The following is a 20594-nucleotide window of genomic DNA, read 5'->3' on the forward strand; positions in this document are numbered from 1 at the left end:
GTGTACCTTCGTCTAGGATTGCTGGTGGGAGGGTGTCCTGGCCCTTGCATAGCAGCCGTGGCCTCAGTGCAAGGCTTAGGGTACAGCCAGCGAGTTTCCTGCCCTCCCTGAGGAGCAGAGGCTGTGGCTTCAACCCCTCTCGGTGGCAAGCTGCCTTTCCATGCCTTCCCAGAGGCATGCATCTGTGACTGGACCTTGGGGATGGGAGCATTTTCTGCTCCTCCCCCAGCAGTTTAAGGCTTTTGCTTTGGATTAAAAAAAAAAGTCCAAGAAATGGGCAGGGATTTTACCTGTATACTGTTGAGAGGTACTCTCTTTGGTTTCCTTCCCTTCCCCAGTCTTTCTCAAGAACATCCAGCAGAACAGAGCTTGTAAATAAATGCAGATTCCCCTTTGTCTGGAGCTTCCACATCATTTTGCTAGCCCACACTTAGGTTTAAGAATTCATTAAAATTTTAGCTCCCTTCCTTGGCTGCTTTTGTGGTAGCCACCTCTCCCTCATGTGCTCTTCCAAAGCTGAAATTATGTGTGTCCTATCACTCCTGGAGGAGCTTGCCACCCTTTGAAATTTGGTTTTTCTTCCTCAAATCCACTTTCCCCATTTTTCATCTTTTAAAATTCTGTATACAAGATGCAGTCATTATTAAATGACAACTTGCCCATTTAACCTCGTGGATTGGAACTTAGAAGATTTGGAAGGTTGTTTGAGCTGCCAGGGGTGCCTGTGCTTATGAGACAGTGATGTTAGGTGGATTCGTTCTTTCAACAAATGTTTGACTGATTCCTCTGTGACAGGCAGTGTGCTAGAGGCTGGGAGTTCAGTGTGCGCAAAACCAGATGTATTCTCACACTCATGGTTACTGTCCTCTTCCTTGAAAGCTTAGAGATTAAGCTACAGGCACGTTATTGGTTGCTGTACTTGTCATTATAAAGTTCTGTCACACTCCCATTTGGTGTATTTTTATTATTTCTCACTCTGTTGTCTGACCAGTTGGGTTTCTTTACTGTCTATAAGAGTCAAGGTGGATAGAGTGTAACATCGAGATCCCATTCTGGCTCCCTTCTTCCCCCTCCCAACCTAAAAAGTGTTGGAGGTATTCTAAAGCAAGTGACAGAGACCCTAAGAGGACAGGATGGATGTAAGTTTTGAGGAGAGAGCTAATGCTTTCTGATTGTCCATTCTGCACTAGCATTTTATAAGAAAGAAACTCTATAAACCTCATCTCATCAAGCTCACAGCTTCATGAGATAGGTGTTAGGACCTTCATCTCTCACATTTCGAAATTGAAGTTGTCCAAGGTGCTCACAGCCGTGGCTTTTTATACTATACTGCACTGGCTTCCTTTAAACACGTGTTATTGCTGTTGGCTTATGGTACTGAAAATCAGAGAAATTAAGCACATTTCATTGTGTATAACCTAAAGTAGCAATTTCAGTTTGAAGTACCTATTTGCTTACGATAGTTTTAAGTTGGCCTAATCCTTCCCTTTTTGGAACTTTATTTATTCTCAGGTTTGAAAGCATTATAGGAACTTTATAGTTTATATGCTTTGGAATCTGCATGTTTTATAAAATGATGGTGGTATTTGTTCATTGAAGAAAGATTAAACACTTTGCTCACTTATGTTGGCCTGACCAGTTCACATGTGACTTAACTTTTCAACTGTGTAGCTTCCACAGTGGAGGATTGACTGCGGAATTGACACAGCTGCTAAAGGACCCCTCATTTAAACTTTTCAGATAGTGATAAATGTGGCCCATGTTTTAAGGGGATAAAACCCCCACAACATAAGCTTTTGCATTTGCTTACAGGATGATAACACTGGTGCATTTGGGTATCACTAGTATAGCTGCAAACTCCTTCCTCTGCTGACAAGTGGCTGACACTGCATTCTGGAGGGGCTGTAAATTATAATGCTCTAAACACTTCAAGGTGTTGCGGAGGTCCTGCAGAAACAATTAAGCTCAAGAAGTTCATTTATCCTTAGGCTGAAACACTTGAGCTATGATTATTGGCAAAGCTTGCTTCCTTTAGAGTGACGTGCCATTTGGTGGACAGAGTGAGATGATTTGAGGCATCTTAAATGAGAAGCTCTGTCCTACAGTTGTGCCTTTGGCTGGTATTCTAGGTGGATTTGTTACCAATCACTGTTTCCTATAAATCCCAAAGGCTGCTGTCTCCACTGTGATTAAATGTGAACATAAAGCTTTGAAATGCTTGAGTTTGAGCATGGTTTAATTTGAATATGATTTAAAATAAAAGAACATATGATGATGGACCCATCTGGGTAGAGAGGGAGATAACTTTTAGGATGTGTGGGCTTATGCTTCTTAGTGAATTTTTATACCTCTCAGTTTCTTGAAAAAGGACTATTTCTTAAAACTTACCATGTGCTAGTATTCTGAATTCTCTGGAATGGAATGGGAAAAGATCTGAGTTTAAAGTTAAGATTCATGGGTTTGAGTTGTGACTCTGCCACTTAATATCTTTGTATCTCACATATGAAATGAAACTTGTATCTGCCCCAAATAAGGGACAGGCTGGTTATAGAGAGCACATGAGATCATGGATACAAAAGTGCTTTGCAGCAGATAAGACATTCTAACATTTGTGTAAGGATGCTAATAAAAATGCCAGTTTCTACACCAAAGGAACGCATAACCTAGCTAGTGAGAGAAAAGTGATCATCTGAAATAATAGTAAAACAATTATAGGACAGTATGTCGTGGAACTGACCTATAAGGTAAAGGCTGTAAATGCTGCAGGATCTCATAGTAAGGGGAGATTGCTGATATTTGGGGTGATCAGTTACAGTTTCACAAAGAAGATAGATTCTTTCAGGTCTCATAAATTGTAAATATTTTGGCTGGATGATGGGGGGGAGCAGCAACATGAATTTAAGCAGGAATGATGTTGGAGTGAGTGGGGTATATCTGAGAAGCAGCAGCAGGCAACCAGCCAGCCCCCAGGCTGTACCCAGATGGGAAGCTACAAGACAGCTTCGGTCAGATCCCTTTGGAAGTTAAATCTGTTTCAGCTTTTCATTAAGGAGGAGAAATTCTCATTGTGATGCTTTTGCCTTTTTAATATAATTAGTGGTGAGGATAGTCACATAACTCAGAAGTTATCCTGGGCTTTAACTAATGCATAGAGGACTTACCCAGCAAACAGAACCAAGGTTGGCAAGTTGAGACTAGAAAGTATCTTTGTCCTCCACCTCTTTTGGTTATGCTTCCAATTTCCTCATGTTAAATTTTCATAGTTCACGCCTGTGTAAATCCAAATGGCCTCTATTTTGAGTGGAATCATAGGTCTCAACGAAGCTGGGATATCATCTAGACCACATTACTGCTTTGTTGTTAGTAACTGAGTTTAAACTCTGCTTGGATAAGACACTGTCCTCTTTCAGAAAACTATATTGGACTGTGACAGAGTCGCTGATATTAAAGCACCTCTCTTGCCAAAAAAAGAAAAAGAAATATAAAAGCTTATTAAGATAGATAAAACAGCCCTGGCCAGTGTGGCTCAGTGTTAGAGTGTTGGCCCGTGGTCGTGGGTTTGATTCCCAGTCAAGGGCATGTATCTGGGTTGCAGGTTCATCCCCTGGCCCGGGATGTATGCAGGAGGCAACCAATCGATGTGTCTCTCTCACATCAATGTCACTCTTTCTCTTCTTCCCTCTCTCTCTCCCCCTCCCTCCCTTCCACTCTCTCTAAAAAATCAGTGGAAAAAAAATCCTTGGGTGAGGATTAACAAAAAATAAAAATAAAATAGATTAAACAACAGTGTAGAGGCATTGAAGAGCAAATAATGCAGCCAGTACTTGAGGGACTAGAGTTCCTGAGAGAAAGGAAGCACACTGAGTTGAGCAGCATTTGAACTCTAGTCATTCCCCTGAGGGCAGATGCTAATTCACAATACAGGGTTATAGAGTCATAGCAGAAAGCAGCAGTCCCATAAGGCTGAGCGCTGCAGTTAGGGCTTATTAAAGTGTCTGAGATTTAAAGGACAGAATCCCAGGGAAGAGAGGACCCTAGGGAAGTAAGCAAAAATGGGCAAAAAGTGGGCATGCAATCTTCCCTTGAGGTGTTTGCCAACTTCCAAGGTGCACATGATCAGAGCAAGACTCCAAGAATCTCTGCAGAAAGAAGTAGCTGGGAGCCTAACAAGCTGTATAAACATTTTAGTTACCATATATAGTACTGACAAGATAAAGGTTGTGTTCAGGCCTGCCAAAATGGAGGGGTCCTGGTAATTAACCTGGGCTTTAACTGAAAGCTCCAAAGGGCCATACTTTAAAAGTAAGGAAAAGCTTCAGCCCTAACAAAACTTAAAACCAACCACTAAAGGGATTACAGGGGTTTGACTGCATTCGCTGTGCCTGACAGAGAATATGTTACACTCTTAGGAGGAAGATAATCTGGATCATCCAGAACCTCTATAATTTTTAATACAGAATGTCTAGCAAATGAAAAATTAAGAGGCATGCTAGAATTTGAAACCAAATGACCAAAATGAAGAGGAAAAACAGATAGTAGAAAGAGACCTATAGGTGATTCAGATATTGGAGTTTTCTGTCAGAAACTGTGTTCAGTAAGATAGAAGAAAAGGAGAACTTCAACAAAAATATGAAATCTACTTTTAAAAAGTCCAGTGGAAATTCTGGAACTGAAAAATGTAAGAACTGAAATTAAAAATTCAATATGTGAATTTAATAGTAGTTTAGACACACACACAAAAAGATTATTGGACCATGAGAAAATTGGTAGAAAATATCCAGATTGGAGCACAGACAGAAAAAATACAGAAAAGAGAGTAAGAAACATGGGATGCACCCTGGCCAGTGTGGCTTGGTTGGGTGTCATTCCATGCACCAAAAGGTTGCTGGTTTGATCCCTGGTCAGGGCACATGCCCAGGTTTCAGACTCGATCCTGGTGGGGGGTGTGCAGGGGGCAGCCAATCGATAGTCTACTCTCACATCAGTATTTTTCTCTCTCCCTCTTCCTTCCTTTCTCTCTAAAAATCAATTAAAAACAATTTTTAAAAAATATATCTTTATTGATTTCAGAGAGAGGAAAGGAGAGGGAGAGATAGAAACATCAATGATGAGAGAGTCATTGATCGGCTGCCTCCTGCATGCCCCTGACTGGGGATTGAGCCCGCAACCCGGGCATGTGCCCTGACTGGAAATTGAACCCCGATCACCTGGATTCTAAATCGATGCTCCACCGCTGAGCCATGCCAGGCCGGGCTAAAAAATTTTTAAAAGGGGAGAGAGAGAGAGACGTGGGACGCAGTGAAAACATTTCATATGTGTGTATTTGGAGTCCTAGAAGAAGAGAGTGACAGAACCAATATTTAAAGAAATAATGGCTAAGAGTGTTCTAAAAATGGTGAAAAACATCAAACCACAGATTGCCGAAGCTCTGCGTTCCTTAGTGGGATAAATGCAAAGAGCCATACCTAGTCACATTATGTTGAACTGCTGTAACCAAAGACAGAGACAGCTTAAATGCAGTCAGAATTAAAAGGCATGTTATCTTCAAAGGAGCCCCAGTAAGTCCAACAGCTTTGGTTTACATATTAGCAAAAATTGGATGAAGCCAGAAGACAATGAAATTGTATTTAGAATGTGCTGAAGAAAATGATTCACTTTTAGAGGGGCAAGACACTGACTGGGACTCAGCAGAAGGGAATCTTCTGGGGTGCTGGAATATTCTCTTTATCTGGGTAATAGCTATAAGTATGTACATGTGTAAAAGTTCAGTGAGCTGTGCACTTAAGATTTGTGCACTTATGTTTGCTATATCTTTTAAAAAGACTATAAACTTGCTCTGGTATAACTGTGACATTGTCATCATCACATAACTTCTCTTATATAGAAATTGAATCCAGTGTGTGCTTCCCTTGCTTGCGTTCTGTTTTGACTGCATTTGATAAGTGCACACTTTTGATGGAGCTGGTGTGAACAGCAGGGAGCATTTGCCACAGGCTCCCGCTCTTTGGGAATAAAGGCATTACCCAGACCCAGCGTCGGGTCCTGTAGAGCATCTAGTTCTTAAGTTTTGTCTTACTTGTTTGCCCACTGAATACAGTGTTGTTTTCTTTACAGGCCCGGTGGTTCTGGGAAGCATACTTCCAGTCAATTAAAGCCATTGCCCTGGCCACCCTGCAGATTATCAACGACCGGATCTACCCATATGCTGCCATCTCCTACGAGGAATGGAATGACCCTCCGACTGTGGTAAGAGAATTCCAGTGCTAGCCACATCAGGCATGGTACAGCTGCTGGGATGGGACAAAGGAAAATATACTGAATTTGTACAGGTTATTTAAATTCTAGCTTTCTAAGATGAAAGCGTGCTGTTACACTTGAGGTCTTAGAAAGTCAGCTTAATTTTGAAATGATGAGGAAAGAAATATGAAAGCAGCAGCTTCTAGTTTGTTTTAAATGTGCTTAGGAAGACAGTATGTTTGTTTATTGTAGAGATCAACAGGGAGGCTTGGGTCTTGTTGGAAATAAAGACTTCCTGATGGTTTTTGCAGTTTAGTGCTTAGAATTCCTGAAAATATTCTACAAGCTACTCAGTAATAGTTTGTATTTTAAGTGCTTACTCTCTGCCAGGGACTGTTTGTTAAGTGCTTTACATGGGTTATTTCAGTTAGCATTTCCAGTGCTCTGTGAGGAAAATGGTCAGCAAAAGTAATCTAGAGGCATCATGGATTGCCAGTCGATTGCTGAGGCCCCTGGGTATTTCCGGCAGAGAAATGAGGTGGTCAAGCCTTCCTCAGGGCTCCTTCCTTGCTTGAAAGAGTCACAAGGCCCTGGTGGCATTGTAGGGATTGTGGAGGGACCACACCTTCTTTCTCACTGAATATGCCTGAAGCTCTGGGACTGGTACTTATTGCTTCCTAGCTGCTTTGGAGCACACCTGGCTGTCTAGCTTACAGACCCCAGGGTTTTCATGTAAGATAACCCCATTGTTCATTCTGGTCATTGCTCTCTTTCTGGCCAGCCCTCCTTGTCTCCTGATTCCGCCTTCTCAGTAGAGCTGTACACTGCTACCTGGTTAATCTTCATATAGGAGTTTCTTTTCTTCCCTCCCTCCTGCCCTCCTGCCCTCCCGCCCTCCTGCCCTCCTGCCCTCCTGCCCTCCTGCCCTCCTTCCCTCCATCCCTCCATCCCTCCATCCCTCACTTCCTTCAGTCTTTACTAAGCAGTTACTGTGTGCCAGGCACTCCACCAGGTGCTGAGAATGCAGAAAAAGAAGCCAGTTCCTGCCCTCAAAGGAACTTTCCACTAACTTGGGAAGCCAGCAAGTAGGGCTACAAGTGAATGAGAAGTGCTCTCATAGAGTGGGGTACAGAGTGCGTGGGAGAACAGGGGAGGCCGCGCTCCTCGCTGGGAGGGGTCAGGATGGTTCCTGAAGTGAGGATGCCTGAGAGGAAGTAAATGTAGGCTTTAGAGGAAAATTGAACAAACCAAAACCTTTCTGTTGTAGCTCTTAGAGCTTATTATCTGTGTTTCTTTCCTGTCACTTAACATGTGTGGAAGTATAATGCCTTGCAAAGTTTTAAGCATTTTGGGGGACTTCCTGGGTTATCGTGGTATCCCTCACAATAGCAGGGTGATTTAATCCAGACAGGAGGCCTTGGTACATAAAGAAGGGGAGGAGGGAGATTGGGATCCCAGGACCTGAGCCATGCAAGCCTCCCTCACACAGTGATGCGACATCCATTATTTTATTTGAGAATAAATAAAATTGAGGAAGGTGGGGAAAGTGATAAATTCTTTTTCATCTATAAAGCTGACATAATGAGACTCACGGTGCCTAAAGACTTATCTGAGGTCCTATAATTGGCAAGTTGTGTAAACAAGTGAGAACCCAGGTCTTCCACCTGTAGATTATTTTGAATTGCTTATGGAATTTTATGGGCGCCATTGAGCCTCCTCTGGGCTGAAGCATTTCCACTATTTCAAGCATGTGGTACAAGCTCTAGACAAAGAATATCACATCTGTTTCTGTGCATGAGAATTCCTACAGGTGAATGGTCATGACCCAGCCAGAAAGTATGGAAACAGTGGAACTTCATTCTGTTCTATCTAAAGCTCTGAGAAAAGTTTAATAAGAATAAATGGTTGGAATTTTGGTTCTCTGTCTTTCATAAAAATATAGACTAGAAGAAAATAGTTCATGGAATTTTGCAGTTTTGCAATGAATGTGCTTTAATTTAGGACAAAATATTCAAATTTGGGAAAGAACATAAGTATAAAAGGCATAAATCCTGATATATAATTAGAAAATATATTCTGTATTTTTTCTTTTATGCTTTCTTAAATAATCTTTTTCAGGGAAATTAAGTGTTTATCACATTTCTAGGTACTCAGGTGATGAGAGCCCGAATTTAAAGCCGTGGGTTTTACATTCCACATCTTCAGTGAAAGCAACTGTCCTGAATAGTGATGATATATTTACAGTTAACTTTGCCCCTCCCTTCAGAAGTACTTAACCAACTCTAGATTTGATTACTAGGAACCCATCAGGAAAGTCTCCCCTCTAGATTCCATCAAGTTTATAATATCAGAGACCCCAAGGTGGGAGTAGGCGTGGATTTGGTCAGTAAATCAGGGGATGGTCTGGTTTTTTTAAACATGCTAGCAGGACCTACAACCATGCACTGAGCTGGCTCAGACTGGAGAGGAAGGGGTGAGAGTAGAGCCCTATTTTGGACAGATGCTTATGCCTTAGTCTAATGTTAACAAACAAACAACAACAAAAAAACCCCTATTGTGTGGATTATGAAGACAGTGGGGGGGTGGCCTTGCAGAAACCAGCTGTTCTGTGTCACCAGATGCCCTGCCATTCTTACCTGTAACCAGATAGGAGACCGATTACATTATGCATATTGTGCCACACTCTTAAAAGTTGAAAAAGTCTGACAAAGTAATTCTTGAGCATAACTTTAAAGTAGCACCTCTGTCCGGTTCGGAGACATTGGCTCTTTGTTTTGAATCTTTTCTTTGGAAGGAATTTCTCACCAAGTTCAGGTTCTTTATGAGGGGACGAGTTTGTTTTTATCGTTAATTTTCTTAGCTCCTAATGTCAAGGCCACCTGTATTTTGCTGCCTTTCATTCTCTCCTTGCTTTCATTTTTCTCCCCTTTTTTGCAAATATCAACAAAACGTTATCATCACCCCAAATACTGCACACCTGTATCCCTCCTTTCGTTAGTGACATTTCTGGCCTTGCCCCTTGGCAGGCCTCATCCCCACATCTGGGCTGAGCCTGTGTCGCTGGGAATCTCCTTGGACACCCTCCCTTGCCTTGCCTCTGGGTCTCTGCCAGGCGTACGCATGTCTGGAGGACAGAGACTGAGGCAAGTGAGCATTAAATGTGATATGGGGATGGAGCAGGCCAGGAACTATGAAATTTTGGATTCCTGGCATATGTCACCCAAACCATATTTTCTCAGCAATAATTTTTTAAAAACTAAATATAATATAGCCCTAAAATCATGCTGTAGAATGGACTATTTTCCCATGTTATTTTTCTACATGATTTAAAAGATTGTTCCCCACCTTTTCAGTGTCATAATTTTATTTACCCAGTCCTTTGACAGACAGCTTTTCCAAATTTGCTATTCTAGGTAGCACTAGTCAAAATACACCATATTTGTTTCTTTTCTTCATTGACCATACTAGCCCTAGAACAGAAAGAGGGGAGGGCAGGGGTCCCATGGCCACTGTCTAAAATTGATGGGGAAAATGGGAAGTGACTTAAAATGGATTATTGTACCCAGCATAAGAAAGAGGTTGAAAAACAAGAGCTTGTTCCTATGCAGTCTAGCCAGAGTGGTGACTTGGCTGCAAGGAAGGCCTCAGATGAGGATTATGTACTTACCTGCACTTCTTATTGGCCTCTGTCCAAGTTCAGTTTTTGAGGACAGAAAGGGAAGAGATCAATAGGCAGGAGTCCTCCAAAAGAGCACTTGATTGGCAGTTACCACCCATGAGGAGCCGGAATCCAGAGTTGTGGGTAAAATGTGGCAGTTTGCTGCAGCCCTCTAAGATCTTAGAGAAGTGGTTTTCCCACTTTAGTATTCGTCAGAATCTCCTGAAAGCCTTGTTAAAACAGATTACTGTCACTTCACCCCAAGTTTTAGATTGAGTAGGTCTGGGTGGGGTCCTAGAATTTGCATTTCTAGCAAGTTCCCAAGTGGTATTGATGGTGCTGGTCCAGGGACCATATTTTGATACGGGATTGATTCACTGTGTGTGTCCTAACTCGATTACCAGAGAAGGCTCCCCCCTTCTCCCCATCCAGTTGCTCTTCTGGACCCCTAGGGCTTGGATTAGAAGCATCTAGAGACTGGGTTCAGACTACATCTGTCTCAGCTACATGAAAAACTCAAGGCTGCTTGCACTTAGTAGATGTCCAGACGGCGGCCCTCACTCACAGAAGTTATAGTTGTACAAGCAGCTGAAAATATCACTCAATTGTAAACACTAACAAGCAGTAAATCACTCTGCAGGCTGAAGAAGCACCAGCTCAAATGCACGAAGCAGCGCTCCGAGTTGAAAAGATACCAGACTAGCAGTCTGTTTAACTCAACTCAGTGCCCTTTAACTTCCAGGTTGTGGAATGTTTCTCTGGAATTTGAAAGCCTACCCTGCCCCCCAGGAGACCTTCTGGGCTTATTCTCCCCTTCTTCCTCCCAGTGCCTAGATATGACTAAAGTATGTATGGAATTTAGAAATTTTAGCTTGAATTTTAAGCGAGTTTAAGCTTTTTGGAGTCTGTTTTTGGAGGTGTCACGTTGATAGGATCGCAGTTGCACAAACAATCCATTATACTACCCCCAATTCCAAACCTTTTTTGAGTAGCCTTTGTCTTTGAATAGTCTGCTCCCTGCAGTTACTTCTGTGGAAACAAGCTAGAAAATCTGAGATCATCAGCAGCCAGGTAATAAAGAAGACTGAGTTGGGTCTGCAGATGGAGAGATGCAGGAAGATCCAAAGAGCTTGATCTGGAGCCCCAAGCAAAGAATTGGCCGATTCTGGTGGTCAGGTAGAAAAAGGAAAAAAAGTAGATCACTAGCTAGATCCAGATGGGGAGGATATGAAAAGCCAAACCCAGAGGTGTTGCTGAGATGATCATGTCAATCAGGTCTTTTGCATGAGCACCCGGGACCCTTCCTAGAAGAGAGAGACCAGTATGCCTGTGTAGCACACCTCTGCACGGCAACTCCAGCAGTGGTGGGTGAGTCTGTACATGTTGCTTTCCTGGATGCAATCCTTCCCCTGCTGCTTACTGAGAGTCTACTTTTATGGTTCCAGCATTCATGAATCAAAACCTGGCTTCTTCCTTACATCACACAGCTCGTAGGAGGGCAGTGGGAATAGATTTTCAGAGTCTGTGGGAGCTTGATCTGGCAGCGGAGTAATTAAGAACATATTGAATGTTTGGCAAAGTCATCCTTCACGCCCCAGCTCTCACCTATTAGCACATCAAATTCCCTTTCTCCTTGCTTCAGGGGCTATTTTAATTCTCCTCTGAGGTCTTTTTAAATGATTCAGTTGCAGAAGCTATCAGAAAAATGTGGTGGTTGGGTATTTCAACTAATGAATTTTATTTCTATTTCTGATATCCTATACTAGATGCATGCCTCCCAAATAATTAATATTTAAGTGTATTTTCTAATAAACAGTCATTACAGCAGCAGAGTAGAAAAATTTCCATGTAAATAAAGAGAACCAAAAATGAATTTTGGTTCTCTATTTTTTATCTCGGCTGTATTTCTTAATTTTATACTTTAAAAAATACTACAGCTTAACACACATATGGTTTTAAAATTCAAATAGTAAATAAAGCATATAACTAAAATTAAGGCTTTTCCTAAAGGGCTGCTGTTTTCAGCTCTTTTAGCTTTCCTCTGGTACTTACCTTCCTGTCTTCCCATAAAGTGCTGCCGCGCTGTGTTTGGTTTCTCAATCATAGGCATCACCTTTTGCGTCCTGAGTTAGCGTTGCTTCCCGTTCTCCCTCTTCCTTTACACATTTCCCTTTCTCCTGTCTTACCAGTAGGGCTGAATCATCATTTTTCATTAAAGCAGTATTTATTATGTACATTATTAGGACTGTATAAATATTGTTTTCAACTGAACCAAGCAGTAAACATGGTTATGCTTCCTTTCCTGTGTAACTTTTTATTTTCCAGGGAGTTAGTAGCTTCCTCTTTTTTTCTCTCTTAGTTTTTCATGTTCCATTGCTAATGAGTTTTTACTAAATTCTCCACCAAAAGAATAAAGTGGTCAAGCACAGGTAAACTGTAGGAGTTTTCTTTCTGGGTTGACTGCCCTTTAGGTCTCCTCTGTGGTGGTCATCCTGAACTCAGTTCGCCTTGGGTCTGGGATTTCCCTTCTTCTCTCTTGTTTTGTTGGATTCTGTTTCCAGGTTCTAACATCGTCCTCAGTTTGGGCTTATTTTTCCCAGTAGCTTTCCAAGAAAGGGACTACGGATGGATGAACTTTCTGTCACCTTGCATGTCTCAGTGTATTCCATTTCACATTGGATTAATAGTCAGGCTAGTGTAGGTTTCTGGTTGAGGTGAGTTTTCTTCAGAATTTTGACAGCATTGTTCCATTGTCTCCTAAGCTTCCATTTTAATATCAAAAAGTGAGATGTCATTCTAATTTTTGATCCTTATTTGTGACATCTTAATCTTCCTGGGAAATTTTATGTTCTGAAATTTATGATATGTGCTGGTATGAGTGGGTTTTTTTGTTCACTCGATACCAATTTGGGCACTTAGAAGGTGGAAATTCATGTCCAGTTCTGAGAAATTTATGTGTTTTATATTTTTGATTTATTTTCCCTTTTTTCTCTTTATGGAACTTCTGTTGCCTAGATGGTGAATGTGTACTATATTGATCCTTATTTTTCTTATATCTCGTCTGTCCTATTTATGATCTCTTTTTGCTTTAATGGTCTTTTTGTTTTAATTTCTTAGCTATTTTCTCAATTTTATATAATAACCTTCCTTTTGATTATTTTGTTCACTTTTCATTTCTTTTTCTTTTTTTTTAATTTTTTTTTTGTCAGAACACTTAATTTCTAAGAGTTTTCTCTTGACTGCCAGTTAATCTTTTTTTGTAGCTTCCTAGTTTTGTTTTTTAAAGGATACAGTACTTTCTTTCTCTGAAGGTGTTTATGGTTTTGTTTTAATTTTTCTTTAGCTCCTTGTATTGTTTGTTTCCTTTGATTCCTTTTTCGTTGTGTCATTTTCTTTCCTTCGTATTGGAAACTTTCTTCAATAACCTGATGTTTCTCAGTAGTCTGCTCTCAGTTAAGAGTGAGGCACTCAAAGCTGATTGGAAGCTCTTTGTACGTGGGTGAGGCTTGAGAGTTGGTAGGCTTTACTTAGGTTAAGAGGAGGGGGACCCGGTGGTTTGCCCAAATGTCGATATTTGTGTGTTATTTCTGTTGGATTGGTTCATTGACCCAGAGGATAATCTCTCTGCCTGGGAAGTGGGGGAGAGGACGCATAAATCTGGGCTGCAGCACTTTGGGAGATGAATGGAGGAGGAAGATGGGTGCTCTTTCATTTCGTAGATGAACACTTATCCTGCCCTGTTCAGCGTAGAGCCCCACTCTGCCTCCCACGCCTAGTGTCTCTGAGTACGGAATCTCTGTAGCTCATTGTCTCCAGTGATACTCCACCCTTCACCTGCTAAGGAGGACAGTGAGGGGTTGGCCTGCCTGTGTGCGTCAGTTTAAGGGATCTTGGGACCAACTGTTCCTTATTCCTATTTTCAGAGTTCCTTCTTCCTGGACTCCTAGTACCTCTAATTTCTGAGTCATCTCATTACCATCCTTGGAAGGTTTAGCTTTTTTTTTGTTTTGCTAGGTAATTTATGTACTTCTAGCTGCATTTTGTTGTTTGATTAAACCTAAAATTCTCCATATTTTTTAACTTTTTATTTTGACATAATTTCAGACTTAATATTCCAAAAACAATAGAGAGTTTCTGTACACACTTCATCGGTATTCCTTACGTTAATATTTTGCCACGTTTCCTTTCTCCTTTTCTCCCTGTGTGTGTATATGTTGTGTGTGTGCATCTGCAGGGGTGGGCAAAAGTAGGTTTATAGTTGTGAGTACGTGAAACAATTTATTCTTGCATTATTATTTATTAATTATTGTATTAATTATTCTTGCAAAATTATTTATTAATTATTGTATTATTTTCCATGCAAACAACTGTAAACCTAGTTTTGCCAACCCCTGTATATATGCACACATCTTTTTTCTGAGCCATTTGGAAGTTGCAGATATGATGCACCTTAACCCCTAAATAGTTCTTGTATGGAATCACTGGAGGGGAAATACTTTGAGACTATAAATATCCTGTCACTGCTCAAACTTTCACACACTAGTTTCAGCATCCACTAATGATTTCTTACCTGAATCAATTGTTCTAATGGTTGCCAAATGGTGATTTTCTAATTCCCATTCTCTATCTGCTTTTGAGAGTGATTTTTCCTTGAGCTTGGGGTTCATGTCTTTAATCAGTTTTGGAAAAGTCTCAGTTATTTTCTTTTTGAATATTACATAGCTGTCACTCTCACTCATCTTTCCTTTTGGAATCCTGATAAATGTATGTAGACTTATTTAATTCTGTTGTTATGCCTCTCAGGTTTTGGGTCCCTCCCCCCGCCACGTTTTCCACATTTTTATCTCTCTGCAGGCTAGATAAATTTTCACCTCTAATTTGCTGTTTTCTTCAGCTGTGAAAGTGTGTTTTTACCCAGTCACTGAGATTTAAATTTTGGTGGTTATTTCTAGAAGCTGTATTATTTTTCAAATCTGCCTGCCCAAGTTTTTTTCATAGTGTCTTTTTTTCATGTGTTTTTAATTCATTCTTTTATATCTTTAAATATTTGAGATACTTACTTCATATTCTCCAGTTTTTAACTTTATTAGAAGGTCTCTAATCCTGTCATTTGTTTACTGGCTGTTGCTTTTGTTGCATTATTTCCTTATGTGTTTTATAATTTTTGGAATGTGAAGTCATCTTCCATAGGTTTCTTGTGCAAATCTTTGCTACTGGGGGTAAAGAGTTATTTCTCCAGAGAGTTTATTAGTTCTTGTTTATTTTTGTTGTTGTTTTGTTTTAGCTCCTGTCATGTGTTCCAGAGCTATTGCAGAGATAAATCACTTTTTTTTTAACATTAATTTTTCAGTAGGAGGTTTCCATACTACACAGCCAGAGTTCATTTAACCCCCAGGTAGAGCTTCTATTTACCACGCCAGTGAAGTTTCCTCCATACCGTAGCTGGCCTTTATGTAATACAGTCAGTGGGCTGCCAGCAGACATTTTTATGCCCAGGCCAGAGAACATGCCTCTATTTCAAACTGTCAGAGTAGTTCAAGTATGGGACAGTCAGATGAAATTGTAGGTTTGTTTTACCTCTCATGAGAAGTAGTAGTTTAAGCCGTTAACATTCTCAAACACTTTGGATTGTATATCAGCCTTGTTTGTTTGAATCAAATGAGTTACTAGTTTTTCATTACAGCATTTCTTTTCATTGTTTTCAGTATACATATTAAGTAACAGATCTAGGGATAATGATTGTGCAGTTCAAGGCCATGTTCTAAGAATAATCCAAATCTTTTGCACTATTAAAAAACTGAATTGTTATTTTTAACATATCAAAGTATGAGCCGGTATGAATCAATGAAGTGTTTTAGGGGCTCCTACTTTATTGTATTCACCCATTTAATTGCTTAGACGGTATCTTAAACCATCTTACCATAAATATAGTGAAATTTATTACTTGCAGACTGATATAACTCATGAATTATTAAAAGCATCAGCATATGGAACCTGCTCTTTTCTCATTCCAAGTTCTTTTAACATGGCTTATGTTGAGCCATTTAACTGGCTTCTGTCCATCCCACTGATGGAAGCTGCAGCCAGACCAGGGTTCTTATAAATAATCGGTTTTTCTCCACCAAGAAAAGGGTGCAGTGTCAACTTTCTCCTTTCCTACCTGGAAAGCAACCAGTGGCAGCCCTTCCTGCTCTTCTTGACAGTAGTTTGGCTTTACAGAAGGGTGGGCATCAAGCCAAACATGAACTTCAGTGCTATATAAAGAAAAAATGGAAGTAGCTGAACCTCAGATAATAACTGGAATTTTCAAAGAGGCATTCAGATGGGTTTAACCTGTGAGCCTTCAGTGAGTTAAGTATGGCTCAGAAATTCCTGAACTGCAAGTTTTAATCCCTTCTTTCCTGGTGATGATTTGAGTAACCGGAGGTTACTTACCAAATCTCTTTTTGTAGCAGTTTGCTCATCTGTCGGACTGGGTTAGGGAAGAAAAGAGTGACTGATTTCCAACTACTAATCAAGGCCATTGAAAAGGATATTTTGGACTCAAACCTGAGTTCAAAACCATCTATTTGCTTGACCTTGTGCTTTTTAAAAAAATATATCTTTATTGATTTCAGAGAGAGGAAGGGACAGGGAGAGAAAGAGAGAGAAACATCAATGATGAGAGAGTCATTGATCGGCTGCCTCCTGCACGCCTCCGCCTGGGGATTGAGCCCACAATCCGGGCATGTGCCCTGACCGGGAATTGAACTGTGATCTCCTGGATCCTAGGTCAGTGTTCAACCGTTGAGCCACACCGGCCAGGCAACCTTGTGCTTTCTTATTGCTTTGAAATTCATTATCCTTATCTGTAAAAAGGGGGTATTACTTATTTCACTGGGTTATTCTGAAATATTAATGAAATAATACTTGTGGAACCATTTTGTAAGTGGTGTAGCACTCTAAAAAGTAAAGTGTTGTCCATGTAAGGGTGCTGGTTTAATGCTTTATCACATGGAAATATAGAGTATAGAATTGGATGGGACTCTGGAGGGGAAAATTGGAATTTATTGGAGGGTGTTTTTTTGTACCCAGATAGGCTCAATTATGTATTTTCTGTTGTTTAATCTTCACAGCCCCAAGAGTAGCATTCTGTTATGTTAGGTCCATTTTTACAGATGAAGAAAGTGACACTTATTTATTTTTAAGATCTACCCCCCATCACCCTACTTTATAAATGAGAAAACATAGGTCTGGCGAAGTGTGGCGACTTGTCTAAAGCAGAGCTTCCTCAGTTCATCGTTTAACCTGTTATAATATACTGCCATTAAAAAAAAATTTTTTTTTTATATCTTTATTGATTTCAGAGAGAGGAAAGGAGAGGGAGAGAGAGAGATAGAAACATCAATGATGAGAGAGTCATTGGTCGAGCCCACAACCTGGGCATGTGCCCTGACTGGGAATCGAACCCTGATTGCCTGGATCCTAGGTTGACTCTCAACCGCTGAACCACGCCCAGCCAGGCCATATTTTCGAAATAATTGTTTTTATCTTGTACACAAACAAACCCAAGTTTAAATAGAAAACACAATAGCACATAATTAGATTGACAGTGCAAGTATAGAAAGACTTCTGTCAGTGGCTTTATGATAGATTGGATTTGCTAAATGACCTTCCCAACTGAACAGTTAGAATACTGAATGAAGTATTATAAATCAATTTTAGCCTGTTGCTAAGCTTGTGTGAAAGGGTGATATTTGTTGATTCCCTAAACAAAGTGAAACTAGGTATCCTGGGAGGTGAGAGGCAAAGCCAGCTTTTGCTCTGGAGATTTTTGCGGGTTTGATGCCTGGAGCTTCTACCTGATAACTGGATGAAGCAGGGGGCAGGGGAGCAGGATTGAAAGGCTGTGAGTTGGAGGGTCTAACCCGAGTTTCCTGGGTGAAACCAGGAAACTAAAAGACTACATTGTCAGTGAAAGAGTAAAGAAAAGTAAATTTGTATTGACCAAGGTGCTGAGAACTGTAGTCATAGCCACCTTCACATGGTTTGTGGTCCAAATTCATGCTACAAGTATGGTTCAAATTCTCTTAAGAAGAGAATTTAATTGAAAGTGGCCCTGAGTTGATAGGGGCCAGCACAAGGGGACACAAGCCCTGACTTTGAGGAACTCTGCTTAAATCTGGGTCTCAAATAATTTTTACAAACAAAGTGTCTAAGGAAAATGAGCAGCTCACAGTTAAAAACCACAAAACCATAAATGAGGCAGTATCATGAGTGAGAACCAGCAGAAACACACCTGCAAAGACTTCAGATTATTAGATAGATTCTAAGAAATTATTCAAAATGCAGCCCACAGAGACAGAGATGTGACAGAGTCATGGAGTAAGGTAGAGAACAGAACAATTCCAGCATATGCCTAATCTGCGTTCCAGAAGATGAGAGGGAGAAAAAGAAAAAGAAAAATCTGAAACACCTAGAGGAAAAAGAGACTAATAGTAGAAGTATTTGGCCTGCTCCTATGACCCTGATTTAGTCCCTATGGCACAGTTTCTTTGGATGTCAGAGAGTCACAGCACCTGTTACTCCAGTGCACCCAAATGTGGTTACATACATTCCAACTCCACCAATGAGAAAACTTATTTATGAACAGATTATTGCAAATAGTTGTAGGGGTTCTAAGCTGATAATTTATTCTCTCCCGTAGTGGAGTCTGCAGCACTCGGGATTTCGGGTCTTCGATTCCATCATCTTTCACGTGTCTCTTTAATGTGAAGTCAGTGAGATTTAGCCAATGTTATCCTTGTTCTTCAGAACAATCACTTATCTCTTGTTGGTGGGATGAGTTAAAGACATCATGAGGCAAGTAGACTTCAGACTTGTCCCAGACCTTTTCTCTCTCGATTCCCCTTGAAGGCATCGTTAGGTCTCCACAGTCCTTGGTTTCCCAAGTCTGCGCATGAAGAGTGTTGTGCTGCGAGTCAGTGGGGCTGCAGGGGGTTAATGGTTAAGGCAACTGGGGCCACATTACTGGCTGCCCCTTTCAAATCTCCCAGTAACCATTAACGTAAATATCATCTCACCCTTTTGGACAGGGGACACCACCCCTATGCCCCTTAGGAATATGATGTTAATGCTTAACCCTTTCATTGCTCTGTTTGTTTCAAAGGCCCTGCCTTCCGGCCATTGATAGGGAGTCCCTTTGAACCTAGAGGAGGAACGAAAGGGTTAACTCCTTTTGGTTTTGCCCTCTGACCACTCCAGGATGAGAGGCATGATGAAATACTTTTCAGAGTCTTCAGTGGAAACACATCATGCATAATTGGAGCAAAACAGAATAAATCAAAGCTCCCCCCCTTAGTCTGGTGATACATAATTGAAACCACATTGAGGTACGGGCTGATGACTTCAAAACAACCGCGAGCTTGCCTTTCTATCACGGTAGGGCCAGGTAAGGCTCCTCATTACCAGGGGCTCCAAGCTTCTGTGCAACAGGCCTGTCTTCTTGTCTCTTTCTTCTCACTTTTCTGCTCAGGCAAAGTACCTTTATTTAAATCAAATATGGGTCTACTCAAATATCTGCTTACTTCTCTTCTTGTCACATGACGTTATACATGGTGACATTTAAAATTTTTCTGATATGGTAAGAGGAATTAAAGTTTGCATCATCTTGCTTTGAGCTTGATTTCTCCTGTCTGGAATTGGGTTGGTTTAGACTGAAGGAGTCCTTTAGTTGGTAATGGACTGCGGTTTTCCTCACTCTTAATTTTATAATCCTCAAGTAGTTACAGTAGGAACATTTTAGAATGGTTAACAAAGGCCATTTGCTCACCACCTTCCTCCGCTTTTTGTGTGATAGGTAACCTTGGCTAGATTGGTTTTGGTTAGACTCGTGTAGGGCCACAATGACCTTTCTGCTGAAAGAAAAGCAAAGCGAGATTGCAGGAAGGGCCCAAGCAGCTTGCTTTGTGTGAGATTGCTGAAAGACACACCAGCAATCTCAGTGTGTCTTCTGAGTTTGAATATCTTTCCCAAAAGGAGAAGATCCCTTTGCCTGGTCTCCCAAGGCCTTTCTTTCAGGGCATCTTGGAAACCGAACCCACAACTCCCTCTTGCTAGTCGGTCTGCTCACTCCTAGCTCATTCAGCAGCCTTTCCAGAATAAGCCATCGGAAAGAACTTTTCTAAAGCTACCATTGTGATCTGACAGTTGTCACGCTGTTATGGATTACTTTTATGCGATTGCAGTTTATCTGGATTTCTTACCGAAGCTTCTACAATGATTATCTGTTGTATGAGTGAGAAGCAGAGGGTGAGCAAGAGAGAACAAGGTACTTTGGTAACATGCTGATCCTCTGTCAGGGTGATGCACACTTCTCTTGGTACCTCTGTCTGTCCTTGACTGAACAGTTTATTGAGTATATTTGAAAGGTGTATTGATAACCAAAATTCTGAAGGTACAGCTGCAGTAGATGGACTTCGCCTTTTTTTAGGTCTCTGTTGCTGCATGCCTGGTTCCATGCCCTACCTTGCTATGATGGAAATTTAATCAGGCAACAGAGTTAATTGCCAGCATTGTTTCCTTTTCCCTGGCAGAAGTCAGAGTCTTGAGTAAATTATGGAGGTTTAAATTTGCTTGATTTCCTGCAGAAAGTGGGGTCAAGAGGTCCCAGACTGTAGACACTCTCTTTGGTCAGCCAGCAGGGGGTCAGGTCTTAAAG

The 20594-nt window shown here is 41.0% G+C and overlaps 1 protein-coding gene across 2 annotated transcripts in view; it reads left to right on the forward strand.

Annotated features, from left to right (window-relative positions):
• EXT2 (exostosin glycosyltransferase 2) overlaps positions 1-20594 on the forward strand; it is a 108963-nt gene that overhangs the window by 43523 nt on the left and 44846 nt on the right. For both annotated transcript variants that reach the window (XM_087821820.1, XM_087821819.1), the window contains exon 8: positions 6115-6246. In XM_087821820.1, the coding sequence (XP_087677946.1) occupies positions 6115-6246 (132 nt within the window). The remainder of the gene's footprint in view (positions 1-6114; positions 6247-20594) is intronic.

The sequence above is a fragment of the Miniopterus natalensis genome, chromosome 11 (assembly GCF_054644295.1).
Source record: "Miniopterus natalensis isolate mMinNat1 chromosome 11, mMinNat1.hap1, whole genome shotgun sequence".
In the NCBI taxonomy this organism is placed as follows: Eukaryota; Metazoa; Chordata; class Mammalia; order Chiroptera; family Miniopteridae; genus Miniopterus; species Miniopterus natalensis.